This window comes from Etheostoma cragini, chromosome 20 (genome assembly GCF_013103735.1).
Source record: "Etheostoma cragini isolate CJK2018 chromosome 20, CSU_Ecrag_1.0, whole genome shotgun sequence".
NCBI classification, from domain to species: Eukaryota; Metazoa; Chordata; class Actinopteri; order Perciformes; family Percidae; genus Etheostoma; species Etheostoma cragini.
In genome coordinates, this window is record NC_048426.1 from 483,065 (window position 1) to 497,853 (window position 14,789).

Consider the following 14,789-nt stretch of genomic DNA (forward strand, 5'->3'; position numbering starts at 1 on the left):
CCCCCCCCCCCCCCCCCAATGATGATGTGCTTTGTTTCAGGTGGATGCAGCTCTGGGAGCGGAGGAGATGGTGGAGATGCTGACTGAGAGGAACCTGGACCTGGAGGAGAAAGTCAGGGAGATGAGAGAGACGGTCACTGACCTGGTGAGTGAAAACCATCCGTCTCATTGAGTTGAGTTTAACTTCATCTAATAAGGCAGGGTTCATCCACTGGCCCACTGGCTAGTGAATGTTCAGATTTGACCAGCCACTCATTACACAGATTATCACAGATTACTATTGGTTTTTTTTTGGCTGGTGAGTTTAGCAAACCTACCAGCCCCTTGTATGTTTTACCAGCATTTGGCTGGTGAATGGTGCCAATGTTTAACCCTGAATATGAGACTAGGTTAACTTGATTCAGTTTGTTCTTATGAATGAAGAATTTCCCACTCACTGGTTTTCCAGCTCAGCATCTCTTTGTGTATTTACACTGTAGGACTGAGAACAGAGAAAAGTGCCACAGTTTGCTGCCTAATTTCATTATTGATATGGGCCAAAGTCATTCATATGTATGTGCTGCCCCCTGGTGCTTGTTATCACTGCAGTCATAGTTCAGTTACTATTTGAACTGCTGTTTAGTGTGACACATGTCACTTCAGATGGAGCTTTCTCTCCCACAGAAAGCTGCCTTAAAACTCCTCGCTTAGACGTAAAAAGCCAGACCAGTTTTTACATATGTGCTTTCCATTAGTGCTGTGTAAGCAAGCCCAGCCCGCCCAGCAGCTTGTTTGAATTTGGTTGACTAATCACAACAGAGTGGGCTGGCCGACCAATCATAGCAGGCTGGGCTTTTCAGGAAGGGGGGCCAAAAGCTCAGACGAGAGATGCTTCCCATGTCACTGAAACGCCTCCTCAACTCCGCCACCTGCCTCCCTTCCTCGTGTCTTAGCCCCCTGAAGACTGCAGTTATGTATCCTCGCCTATAGCTCCTTGATGAACCCTCCTCAACGCTCGCTCCTCGGGGCAGAAATAAGAGCTTTGAGACGGCCTTCCCCGAGGAGGGACAGAACTTCGGTTCAGCCGAGGACCGAGGAGTTGAGGAGTTATCATATAAGAGCCATGAGATGCAGCTAGAGGGTTTCAGGCATAAAGCTGCAGCAGTAGGCAGTATGAGAAACATTACATAAAGCATTTTATCAACGTCAAAGCATATAAACCTATTCCAGTAGACCCCAAGTGTACAAATATGAGGTTAGAATGGAGCATAATCGGGGCCCTTTAGGTACACCTGTAGTATCATCAACTTCCATCTAACTAATCGTGTCTAGAAAGTAATCACTAATACTTAGCAGAGGTTATATGGTAATGGATGCTTTTAAACCATTGTGGTGGCATAGGTTTTTGTTTACTAGAAAACTTCTAACCGGGAGTTTTCAAATTATTCACATTGTTGCTTTAAATTTTAAAATAAAACATACTAAAATAATAGTTTAAGTGTTTCACCCCCATCAATGGGATTTGCAGTGTAGTAAAATGTGTGAGTGGCAGCCAGCATCAGTTTTCCTGCTCTTGTTGTTAATTATTCTCATTTGTTTGTTTTCAGGTAAAGTTGTGTGTACAGTTAATCCTCACAGTGAGGTGGAGTGTTCACCGTGTTGTTAACTTTTGTTAAACTGTCCTTGCACTACAATTTGTTGGAGCCATTCAAATTACATTTCTACACCTACCAACATTAACCTTTTTCGATTATCCAGCAGCTCACACAAAAACGCACACATTTTTGTACACAACACAAACCGTTCCCTATAATACAAAAAATGCAATGTGAATTAATGTATTATTTCAGTAGTTGTCATTGTCAAGAACACCAGTAAGGGACTGGCCCTGTGTGCTATCTCCACCCTCCAGGAAGCTATAAATGAGATGAACGACGAGCTGCAGGAGAACGCCAGAGAGACGGAGTTGGAGCTGAGGGAGATGTTGGATCTGGGCGCTGCGAAGGTCCGAGAGTCTGAGAAACACGTTGAAGCTGCGCAGGAGACCGTAGCCGATTACCAGCAGACCATCAAGAAATACCGCGAGCTCACAGCTCACCTGCAGGTACACGGCTGTAGCACACTGAGCATGTAGCAGAGTTGGATCTAAGGACATGTCCTGATTCTTCCTCCTTCGTGTTTGCTGCAGGAGGTGAACAGAGAGCTGACGAGCCAGCAGGAAGCCTCAGCAGAGCTGCAGCAGCAGCCGCCGGCGGAGATGTTTGATTTCAAGATTAAATTTGCAGAGACCAAGGCCTACGCCAAGGTCAGAGACTATAAGAGCTGTTGGGCCGAATCAGGAGTACTTCTCAGAGCTGACATGATAATGTAGCAACCAATGCCTGCAAAGTTTAGGACAGGAACATTGCATAACATTTTGCGTTATTGAATCCACTTGAGTCCAGCTGGCTCAAGAAATAGGCATATATTCTATTAACTTATATAATTTTTTATTTTCCCTGTCAAATGTGTGCAACATGAGATAATGAATTGCCTCTGTGTTGTGTGTTCAGGCCATTGAGATGGAGCTGAGGAAGATGGAGGTGAGTCAGGCCAACAGACACGTTTCCCTTCTGACCTCCTTCATGCCCGAGTCCTTCCTTCGTCACGGCGGAGACCACGACTGCATCCTGGTGCTGCTGCTCATACCCAGACTCATCTGCAAGGTAGACACCCAGCAGTTTATTGTTTGAACCTTCCTGCTAAAGTGAGCTTTGGGAGTTATGGGCCATTCAAAAGAGCTGGAAATCAATAAGGACAGAGTACGTTATCATGCTCTGGAAGCCACGCCCACAGGAGGGGAAAACAACGGTACATTCACAGACATACTATGGTTAACCGAAAACTGACTTGTTGACAAAATGGTTGGTGATAACATAACGTTGGGCATGTTATTATCTTAGAGTCAGGATCTCACAGTCTTCCCATTCTCCCCGCTGATTCCCCACGTCTGTATGCACTGTTGAAGACTGTTGTCTTCCTAAAAGACTTTAGAAAGCTAAAGGTTTTTTGGGGTCGGCAGCTTATAAAAAGTTAAGTCATGGGTTATTTAGCCTGTTGGTTGTCTTGGTCGTTAGAAGTTTCACTTCGGGGATTGTTCAGGTGCCGCCGAAAATTCCGCCAGATGTCCGTCCCCTTCCTCTGTCTTTGTGTTGGTGTTCTAACCTCTGGTGGATTTCTGAGGACTATGGTTGCCTGGTCCTCAGATCTCTGCAGGGTAAATCCAGACAGCTAGCTAGACTATCTGTCCAATCTGAGGACTATGGTTACCTGGTCCTCAGGTCTCTGCAGGGTAAATCCAGACAGCTAGCTAGACTATCTGTCCAATCTGAGGACTATGGTTACCTGGTCCTCAGATCTCTGCAGGGTAAATCCAGACAGCTAGCTAGACTATCTGCCCAATCAGAGTTTTCTGTTGATGACTAAAACAATTTCTGAACATACAAATGTTCCACCAAGTCTACAATGTGTCTGGCGCTTAGCGCCGCCCAAGAAGATTGCGATTGGTTTAAAGAAATGCAAATGAACCAGAGCATGTTTTTCTCCCACCTCCCAAAGCTGTGTGGACTAACCAGATCCTCCTCTACAGCGCTGTGGAGGAAGGTCTGGCAATGCGAGTCTACCCTGCTAGTAGTGACTATAACCACGCAGCAGTTTCCTGTTGCTTGCTAGCAGACGGACTAGACGAGGAGGCACCTTTCACTCAGGCAAAGGAGAGCGGTGGGGGGGGGCATAAATGTTTTTTAGTTTCTCGTGTTTCTGTATGATGCTAAACTGTGTGTTTTGTGTCTGCAGGCGGAGCTGATCAGTAAACAGGCCCAGGAGAAGTTTGATCTGAATGAGAACTGTGTGGAGCGAGCCGGGCTGAGGGGAGCCGTCGGGGAGCAGCTTAGCTTCGCTGGCGGTTTGGTCTACTCTCTCAGTCTGCTGCAGGCCACGCTGCATAAATATGAGCAGTATGTTTCAGCCTATCTCTACTTAATTTGCACGTTTCATTTTATCCAAATCTGTAAACTCAATTGCATCAGTCTTCTCTTTTTGGGATATTACTCTCCTTCTGAGCAGCTTGTTTGTGTGATTGTGCGTCCCATATTCGGAGAGTGAAACTTAATCTTCAGCTTATTACACATCCAGTAATTACTATTTTAGGCTGCTTCTACAAGCTCATCTTATACTTTTTCCTGTCTTCAGTGTAAATGAAGAACAAAATGGATTGATTGTATTTCTCCTTTATACCAAACAACTTAAAATGAAGCATCAGAAACAAGAAACATTTGCAAGAACTAACTGAAAATGCACATTCATTTTTCAAAATGTTGAATGCACCTTTAAAAGTTACATTTTAAAAAGGGATTTTGAACTGATATCAAACTTTTACTTAGTTCTGATTTCACAGAATGGTGCCTGTAGGGACTGTGGAGGAATACTACTGTGCCAATATGGACTTTTGCATATATTTGACTGCATATTGTTATATATGAAGTTGTAAGAAATGTATCTCTGTTGAATGTAATCATGACCTTAGTTTCTCTCATGTTGCCTTTTGTGCAACTCTATACTGATATACGTTGTATACAAGTCTCACTCCTGTGTGTGTGTGTGTGTGTGTCTTAGGGCTCTGGCTCAGTGCAGTGTGGATGTCTATAAGAAGATCGGCTCTTTGTACCCGGAGATGAGCGTCCATGAGCGTTCTCTGGATGTCCTCATCGACCTGCTGCACAAAGACCAGCTGGACGAGACGGTCAACGTGGAGCCGCTCACCAAGGCCATCAAATACTATCAGGTAAACACACACACACAGTTATAGATTATCATTTCAGTTATATCCAGTGTAACAACACAAAAGAGGAAATATGTTTATGGTATTTAGGTCCATGTATTTATTGTTTAGTTTTTTCATAAAGAAGACAGTCAGATAGTAAACATAGCATACAAACAATTCAGGATTAAAAAACAAAACAAGAAATCTTTGCAAATGTTTTATGGAGGAAGAAAATGTTTGACTTTAAGGATACAGACAATACACAATATAATTCAGAGTTCTGGACAGAATATAAACATAACTTACAAGAAAACTCCCCCGGGAACCTTTGATGGAATATAAAGAAAACTTTTAGGCTCCAAATCTCCACAGTGACAAAGGGTTTATCTTGGTTTATGTCATTTAAATGCAATTGCACATAAGTACATTACAGTGTCACTGTTGAAAAGTTGTTATTCAGACGGTATCAAACACAGGAACTATGGACAGATGTGAATTTACACTTATATCCACAAAATGACTCCTTTCTCAGCACCTGTACAGCATCCACCTGGCAGATCAGGACGAGGACTGCACCATGCAGCTGGCCGATCACATCAGAGTGAGTAGCACCATTCCCAGAGTATAAAATCAAATAAAATACCTAGTCTGTTTACATCACATTTCTTCCCTGAAGATGATGGATGTAAATGTTGTTTTTTCTTTGGAGTCCAACCATTGTGCGGTAATTCAACTCTGAACATGAATGCAGTGGATCTAGTTGCTTAAACAGACACGTCTCCACCAGTTGAGCATCCTACCTGTTGTGTGTCCACGTGCAGTTTACCCAGAGTGCCTTGGACTGCATGGCGGTGGAGGTGGGTCGTCTGCGGGCGTTCCTGCACGCGGGCCAGGAGAAGGCCGACCTCGCCGTGCTGCTGAAGGACCTGGAGACGTCCTGCAGTGACATCCGACAGTTCTGCAAGAAGATCCGCCGCAGGATGCCCGGAACCGACGCGCCGGGCATCCCAGCAGCACTCGACTTCGGACAACAGGTAACCTCGGCAACAGATAACTGTTACAGAGTGACAGAGACAGAGGGCTTAATAAAATAAAATAAACGGTTTATCGCGTGAGGTTTTGGTCCTGCCAGATAGGAGGCGTTCGAGTTTATTTTATTTTTGCAGAAATGAAGATTACAAATATATAACTCTAGATTATTTACTAGAAAAAAGTAGTTTGTGTTGTAAAGTTAAGTCCTGCTGACCTTTGTGGTGCAGGTGTGCGACACCCTCTCCGACTGCAGGAAACACCTGACCTGGGTGGTGGCCGTGCTGCAGGAAGTGGCGGCAGCTGGAGCTCAGATGATGGCTCCTCTCGGTGAACAGGAGGGGCTGTCAGCCGTCAAACTGGAGGATGTGGCGTTCAAGGCAGGAGAGCAGGTACACAGAATAATACTGAACTAAAAAGCAGGGCCGTAGTACTCGAGGCCGGTCTCCGGTCTACTTTTTTCCCTTGTTGGACTCTGGTCAAGTTCCTGGCTGCTGATTTGGGATCAGTTGTACAGAATGTGGCTTAAAGTCTGATCTTAGAAGAGAGAGAGAGATATATATATATATCTCTATAAACTATATATATATATATATATATATATATATATATAGTTTATAGATCAATCTCCCATTATCACTATAGTTGCCTTAAATAAATAGTTAATAATTTATTGGCAATGCAAGAGGTTGCTCATCCTCTGAAACAAACAGCTGCAGTTTCTTTTCAGGCCTACGTTAGCTCAAAGCAGAACCTATAGATTATTATCTGTTTTGTTTGAAGGATTGTAGAGTTGTGGTTTATTATTATCATTATTATTATCATAGTGGAATTATTATTATCACAATTCAATAATAGTCAGTAGTTAAAGCAAATAGTGCTACTGCTGAGGAACTGGTGTGTAGAAGAGCTCTTTGAGTGCGTAAACTATACTGAGAAAGTGTTTCAATTTGAACTAATTACTATTAGGGTAACATGAATTTTATTAATTTATTATTTTTATTCAGGAATTCAACTGTCTGTCATGCCAAAAATACAGTTAAAAAATCGTTAAAATCATAAACTCAAATGTCAATATGAACAAATAAATCCAAGCCAAAGTGGTCTTGAGCCTTTAGTTATAGCTGACGTATGACTCCACCCATCTTTCTACAGTCACTGGTATTCAGCTCAGAACACAGGAACAAAAGAATGAAAACACTAATGATCTGACTGCTCTGGTTATTGACAAACATACCATCATTTTCAGATTTATGGATCCCAGGGTGCCAACCCCTACGATTGTCTGCGGCAGTCCTGTGGCATCGTCATAGCAACCATGAACAAGATGGCCACCGCCATGCAGGAGGGAGAATATGACTCAGAGAGGCCTCAAAACAAGGTCAGGCAACCCAGCTGCTGCAGGTTCAGGTTTTTGACAGCAGGATTAGATGTTTCGGTTTTGAAGTTCTACTGTTTTTCATCTATCAGAACCCTCTACCCGTGGACCTGCGAGGGGCGGCTCTCCGAGCTGAAATCACCGACGCCGAAGGTCTCGGCTTGAAGCTGGAGGACAGAGAAACAGTCATCAAAGAGCTGAAGAAGTCCCTCAAGATCAAGGTGGGTAAAGGATCTGAAACATCCAGCAGTAGGGCTGGCTATCATTCCACAACGTTCCATACCTGGAACTCGATGCTGGTTGCTGAAGGAAAAACATCCATTTCAACAAAAAGATATTACATTTTACATTTTTTACTTAACAGTTTGTTTGTAAGCTCCTTTACAACTATGTGACACACTTTAGTCAAGCCTCCTAAAATACAACACACACAAACGCACACACACATGTGAGCCCCGTCTCTGTGCGTAACAGAGTTTATTCTGAATATTGTGTAATGTCAGACAGCCAATCAGCAGCTTTACTAGAATGCGGTAGAAACATAGAAACATGCTGCATGCTTATCAGCTCAGTGACGCTGATGAGATTTCTGCTTCGGGTATTGAAATTCAAATGACAAGGCATTTTTTGATACTCTATACAATGGAGGCAATTCACTCTGTGCCTTAAAAGTATCTTAGCTCTAAACCGCAGATTCAAGTCAAATATTGTCCGAAAGAGGAAATGAAAAATCTAAGCTTTTGTTTGTGTTTTCAGGGAGAGGAGCTGAGCGAGGCAAGCGTCCGTCTCAGTCTGCTGGAAAAGAAGCTGGACAGTTCGTCCAAGGACGCAGACGAACGTGTTGAAAAGATTCAGACTCGACTGGACGATGCCCAGACTCTGCTGAAGAAGAAAGAGAAGTAAGAGCGGCCTCTGGCTGCAGATTCAGACAGGAAGTCATGTTGTGTGACAGGTGTACAGCTGTGCCATGTTGTCCCCGTCTCTGCAGGGAGTTTGAGGAGACGATGGACGCTCTGCAGGCCGACATCGACCAGCTGGAGTCGGAGAAGGCCGAGCTGAAGCAGCGAATGAACAGCCAATCCAAGATGACCGTGGACGGGCTGAGAGGAACCGGGCCGTCGGGAATCGCTTCCATCGTCACCGGAGTGGCAGGAGGTGAGTGGCAGGAAAACTACATTTACCAACAGCTTCTTACATCAGTGTTGTTTTTAGAAATTAACTTAATTTATCTAAACTAAAAATCAATCCTGAGAAAAATTAACAAACACAATTATGACCCATGTCTGGTTATTTTAACTTAAGTCCTTCTTTTGACCTCTTTTTCTTCGTAATATTCTGCAGAGGAACAAAAAGGTATCTCTCTGCTTGTAATGGCATCTGTTTAATTGTTTCTGCATATTTGTTTCTTCTTTTAATTTTGCATGGTGTGACGGAAGTTAAATACATGTGCATGTTTCATACAGGGTTTCTGCAGGTTTAAAAAGTTCTGTTTCCTTGGCAAAAAAACTTGGAGAGGTATAGAAAAGCCTTGGATTTACATAAGTCTGGATTCTTTTATTTTATAAAATGTGTTTGGAGCCAACTGTGGGATTTAGGGAAACACACTTATTAAATAAATAAGTATAGTTGTTGCGGAAGTAGATAGCAGTAGACAGGAGGCTGTTTTTAACCCTTTAACCGACTAATGTTCATCAACTCAGAATGGGCCTCAAATTTACATTTAACTTAGATTTACTTAAATGAATTAACCTTTTTACTCAATCCATCACTTCTCCTGCTGCTCATCCAGGTCTGGTTTGTGGTAATGTGAAGTACTAAAAAAAGGATATAATAATAAATAATCTAGACTTATCAACCCAACAGTTTTTCCATAATACTTTCATACTGGACAGATTAATTGTTTAACAGGCATTAACATGTGTGCGGTATGTGGTATAAAAATGTTCTCAAATTTAACATATTATAGCCTGCAAAACCCCTGTATTTAAACCATTATGACTGACACGTTTTATGTCTGTTATATTGATTAATGTGATATTTATTCTGTAAATCTGCGTCTTTTGGCATGCACATCTGCATGCCTGCTCTCAATCTAGTTAAAGCAACTCTGCTGTATGTATATAAAACCATAATATATAACAATAAGTTTACAGGTACTAACACTTTTTTCTAAACATGTCCGCTATAATAAATGATAATTACACCAGAGAATTTAAACCGAACAAGGATGGTTTTAGCACGTTCAAACCATTAAAAAAAATCAGTGGCGAAAGAAACATTCATATTCTTTGCTGTTTGCCCATAGCTGCTTCTGGAAGTAAAAATACAATAAATTTGTCCATTGACAATTGGAGTATAAACCATAAAATCACAACTGTGGTAGACGTAAAACCAGCTACCACATGACGAAGCGATTATATGCTCATTTAGGCAGCAAAGGTTCATGGGTCACCAACCTTGTTTTAAGATAAATGTCTTTTATTTGCAATGTCTTGGTTAAGTACTTCATTACCCACAATCCCACAGTGATGCCTCTAAATGGTGGACCTCATGTAAGAGGTTGGTTAAACCGAGAGTCTTTGCTGCTGTAACGTTACCGCATCGTCTACTGTACGATGTTATTAAAAAGTAGAAAATAAAACCTGTGTTGCGTTTCTGCGCGGTAGACTGCTCAGTGCAACCAGGATCTCCTTGGCTGCCATGTTGGACTTTTTTCAAGGACGAGAACAAAAGTGTCCAAAGGGGGGAAAACCACTTTAAATGGGGTCACGTTATTGACTGGTGTGTCCGAGGGTCAGCTTGTGGGTTAGTAATGGCCAGCGTGAGGGACAAGACCTACAAAGTCGTGGTGAGTTTTGCAACGCTAGTTAACATTATCTGTTCACTTAAACTAGGCTACTGTAGCCTTCATATACTGTATGAGGCACAGCAATCATTACATGATTACTACTGAAAGAACTGCTATTACGGTACGTTCACTATATAAAATCGCTATATTTGGAGGAAAAAGTGTCCGATCGGAAGTTGTTCATGAGGCTCTTTCGCAGTTGTGACTATTTTTCTTCTTCTGTACCTCAAAATATGTACACAGTCTTGGACCTTTTTTTACTTTTTTTTGTTTTTTCACTCAAAATGATATTGTCAATGGGTGAAATGAATGGGTAATTTACTTCCAGAACCTAAGGTCTCTTTTTTTGAAAATGAAACCATGTAAACCTGTTCTGGGACAACCAGACACAATACAATTATGAACTCGAAAATCATAATATACTACAGTGTAGAAATCAAACATTCCTCTGTTGTCAGATGAATGTAGTGGAATAAATAGTACAATATTTAATTAGTAATGGATTATAAAGTAACATAAATACTTAGTTACACTCTGTACTAAATAATGCACACTAAAACAAGTTTAAAAAGTATAACTAGGGATGCACCATATGAGGGAAAGTGTACTCAGTTCTGCTAAAATACAACATATGAAAAGTAATCATTTCCAAAATTATTTTCTTGAACAAATTGAAAATTTGAAATCAATAGAAAAAGCAGCACTAAAAAAGAACGACAGTTACATTTTACAGTACAGTTTTCTTTTCTAAAAACGGTTCCTTAGGCAATACGTCGCAGCCTTTCGCATCGTGTTTATTGGGCCAGTCGCTGTTGGGTTAACGATTTAACAAAACTGTGTGAGCCCTATTTAAAACGTGGAGAAGACAGGGAACTGTATTTAGTGTTTACTGAGTGCAAATATTTAGCAAACGCTATAAATAAGGTGTTTATAATGTGTACCTGCTATTTCGCTCCCGCAGTGACCATGATGCCAGGTGTCGGTTCAGGTTCGGGTGTCCAGGTGATTGACTCTCCTCTGCTGACTCAGCAGATTGAAGCTCAGAGACTCTGCATCAAACACCTTAAGAACGACAACAACCGGCTGAAGGTACAAATCATCTCTCCATCACATTCACCCCCCCAATCACTGACGAACCAGCTTGTGTTCCATCTGGATTTACCGTGTCCCCGTTTTCCCTCATAGGCTGAAAAGATGCGCGCTCAGCTCGCCTCTCTGCCTCCTCTACACGTGACCAAACTTCCCTCAAGGGACGGAGGTCGCCCTAAAGTGCTCTCCAGCGGCCTCTACCGCAAGACCGACCAGCTTCTGGAGACTCTGCTGCAAATGAGTGCCAACGTCAAGGTGGTGGACATCACTGGGAAATCTCCAGGTAGGAAGCCAGTGTGTTAATGTCTTTAAAATAGTATCCACCTCGGATTCTTTTGACATACTATGGCTATTTTTTCCACAACACCATGACTTGTCATCACTTTATTGAGAAAGTGCAGTGCTCGTTTGGAACGGGACGATTGTTTGGCCAGTGGTATTGCTGCTTGTAGAATTAATGACAACCACATTATAATGTGGTTGTCATTACTTTATATGCAACTCCACTGTATACCCTACTACTAACTTACTGATTTACCTGACAAATAACGTTTCAGATTCAGAATGTAATTACAAAATATCCCAATGACAATATGGAGTACCCAGACTCCACCCAGCCCGCAGTGAGAGCATCAGCACATATCTGCGCGTGGAGAGACGGTATTGTCGGATCATTATCTAGTTTAACATTTCTGCAGATTCGCGAGGGTATTTTGGGCGACGGTAATGTTATTAGTTAGCAGTAGACTTAATTAACCCAACCTAGGGTCAGTCTGATAAAATGCTGAGGTGTATTCCACATTTTAGCTGCTTTCTGTCTCTGGTTTGCTCAGTCAGTGTGCAGCTAGAGCAGCAAAAACAAATGTTTCTGTTACATCTATATAAATATAAAAAACGATATCATTAGCATTTTTTAATCCAAACGTCCAACTTGGCACTGAATTTTCTCGAGCCCGTAGCAAGACATCTGTCAAGTTGGAAATCCATCGGCCTAACGGATTGAGAGAAATGCCAATAACAGACAGACGTTCCTGCAATTTATAGATAGATTGCTTTTTATATCCTGACTTTTTTGACATACAATACTATGAGTTTATTACGAAAACAACTACAGAATGTGTCAGGTCAGATAGCTTGCCTTAGGGTGATAAAAGAATGATTGGAAGGAAGGTTGTGTATTCAAATCTCTCGTTTTCCTCTACCTACCCTCTCTAACCCAAAGACTGTTCTCCTTTCGTATTTGACATTTTTATGTTCACTGTTAAAATTCAACACGCCTTGTGAGGTTTGAACCCAGAACCGTGGTGTTCATCCAACCATTTTTGCCTTATGTGCCACAAATACCCTCTAGCCCAACTTCTTTAACTTAGGCTTGTTCTCCTCAGACTGACAGAGATATCACACATTTCTTTTCTCAGTGTACTGGCCACAAAACATAAGATCTAAATACACAACCTTCCTTCTTCCAATCATTCTCTTATCACCCTCACCAAAGCTATCACACCTGACAGTTGTTTTCATTACAAAGTCATAGTATAGTATGTTGAAAAAAGTTCAACCTGGTCATATCAATCCCCCTTCATGTCTAAGATGTCCTATTAAATAAATGCTCCCAAAAAAAGCCATAGTGGGCACCCACATATAGAGGTTTGCTCCTCAACGCAGCATGTTCGACAGGGTTCTGCTCTTTGCGGCACGTCATTCCCCCTCTCATGTGTTCATATGTCCTGTCAACAACGTGGTAAAAAGTCATAGTATGCCAAAGATATATTATAGTAAGTTATTAGATTCAGCTTTAATGACATACATTTTGCACCTTACCTGCATGTACTGAAGAATGGCAATATGCGATAGCATTATTTACTTGTGTTGATATTATGACTTCAAACAATTACAGTGTATGTATCAGATATGTGGCTCTGCACTGCAAACATTGAATGGCCTATGCCCACTAAAACACTTGAAATAAATTTTATTGAACATCAAAGCCAACAGAACATTCAGTTAAATATAATTTAACCCCTGGGCATTTATGTAATAAAAATGTTATAAGTCAGAGTGAGCACGGAGTGAGACAAATATGCATGTAGGAAAGCAATACAACTTGGCGGTTACATTTGAATAACAGGTGTGTTTTTATTTGTCCTGCAGTGATGCCTAGTGCTCAGCTTCTGGAACAGACTGCTAGATTACAGTCCTTGAGTGACACTCTGGGCAGGTTGAAGGTAAGAAAGGCAAAAATGATGTAAAACAGTCACTCAAAGAGTACAACAGAGGCTGATTTCTGTGTGCACCCTGTCAGGATGAAGTAGCAGAGCACGTCGTCCACCAGCAACCCGGAGCTCGAGTCTCGTCGGATTTTGCGACGTTTCCTTCGACCTCGTTTGTTAAAGTAAGAGCTGCAGACACATTCACTTGTTTCACTCCTGGGAGTCATAGGAGGGGGATTGAGCGTTGGGGTGTAACGGCAACATTTTGTTGCCTGTTTTGAAGCTTTACCATCTCATACCAACAGTGTTTTTAACAACCTTGGTAAAGCTTAAATTCTTTAACGAATTAGCGGAATTTAGAGTCAGATTAGCTATTATTTGTCTTGAGCAACTGATTCAGATCAAGTTTGCTTTTGATTTTTGAAAATTTAATGCATCATTATTGCATTCTGCTGAAAATTTCAATTCAATATATTAATCTAAATATGATTTAGTCAACAATCATTGAACCAGATTTACTTTATGATAAGGCCTTTAGTTCAAATTATAGATTTATTTAGAAGTCCAGTCATAGCATTAAGTTTTTCTTCACAGATTCATAATATTCAGAGGGTTTTGTTTCAATTTAAAGACACTACTATACCTGCTATTTCCTTTTGTGAAGAAAGTACAGTTAGACGTCTCAAAGTACAGAGCCCAGAAGGCAGAGTTGACGGGGATCTTACCACACTGATCCCTTTTCTGTCTTTAGGCAAAGGAGGAGAAGCAGTGCGACACGGTGCTGGTGGGTCGGGTCATGGTGCCGTGTACCCGCGGTCAGGAGCAGGTCCACCGGCTTGTCCTATCCCAGTCTCAGCTGCAGAGAGTTCACAGTCTGCTGCGAACCTAAACTTCACCTGCACTGCCATCCGGCTTGCTGCACCACCACCCACAACATGTGCTTCCAAACAAGAAGGTATTTCAGATTACAAGTGGAGAGATTACAACCTGCAGGAAATTGTCGGGGCTGTGGCTTGACAGTAAACTGATTATATTAACAAGACTTTGGTAAATTATAATGATTAATGGTCTTAGAGGTCGTTTGTTAGACTGTTGTGCTCTCAACTACAGCCCTGCATACTGGAACTTAAATCTCCATCTTGCTTGTTAAAAAAGTAGATACTGCTGCATGCTGCCCAGATTCGGTTGTTGTGTAGAATATTTATCAAAGTCCCCTTTGGCCCATATTAGGCCAGAACATTGTTACACTGTTAAAGCTACGTAGTATTAGGATCATGACAATTTGTTTTAATCAGGTGTTACTTTGTGTATATTTTTTTATAACCTAAGTGTTTAAAAGGGAAAGGCTTGTAAATGATACTTAAAATAGACGTGGGCATTTTAGTAGGACTAATACTCTACATGTAAGCAAACTACAGAATGTGTTGAGGATTTTGCACTGTGATTTGAATGAAA

General features: G+C 41.6%; 1 protein-coding gene across 17 annotated transcripts in view; it reads left to right on the forward strand.

Moving 5' to 3' along the window:
* dctn1b (dynactin 1b) overlaps positions 1–14,368 on the forward strand; it is a 48,508-nt gene extending 34,140 nt beyond the window's left edge. For 7 of the 17 annotated variants that reach the window (XM_034858234.1, XM_034858225.1, XM_034858228.1 and 4 more), the window contains 19 exons: positions 41–145; positions 1,892–2,083; positions 2,168–2,284; positions 2,532–2,684; positions 3,814–3,974; positions 4,633–4,801; positions 5,313–5,381; positions 5,602–5,814; positions 6,040–6,201; positions 7,059–7,190; positions 7,280–7,408; positions 7,944–8,086; positions 8,176–8,342; positions 8,529–8,540; positions 10,997–11,124; positions 11,221–11,407; positions 13,276–13,349; positions 13,427–13,516; positions 14,086–14,368. In XM_034858234.1, coding sequence (XP_034714125.1) covers positions 41–145; positions 1,892–2,083; positions 2,168–2,284; positions 2,532–2,684; positions 3,814–3,974; positions 4,633–4,801; positions 5,313–5,381; positions 5,602–5,814; positions 6,040–6,201; positions 7,059–7,190; positions 7,280–7,408; positions 7,944–8,086; positions 8,176–8,342; positions 8,529–8,540; positions 10,997–11,124; positions 11,221–11,407; positions 13,276–13,349; positions 13,427–13,516; positions 14,086–14,223 — 2,541 coding nt within the window. In that variant the 3' untranslated portion in view covers positions 14,224–14,368. The remainder of the gene's footprint in view (positions 1–40; positions 146–1,891; positions 2,084–2,167; positions 2,285–2,531; positions 2,685–3,813; positions 3,975–4,632; positions 4,802–5,312; positions 5,382–5,601; positions 5,815–6,039; positions 6,202–7,058; positions 7,191–7,279; positions 7,409–7,943; positions 8,087–8,175; positions 8,343–8,528; positions 8,541–10,996; positions 11,125–11,220; positions 11,408–13,275; positions 13,350–13,426; positions 13,517–14,085) is intronic. The other 10 variants (XM_034858233.1, XM_034858232.1, XM_034858236.1 and 7 more) reach the window with 3 other exon arrangements.
* The last annotated feature ends 421 nt before the right edge of the window (positions 14,369–14,789 follow it).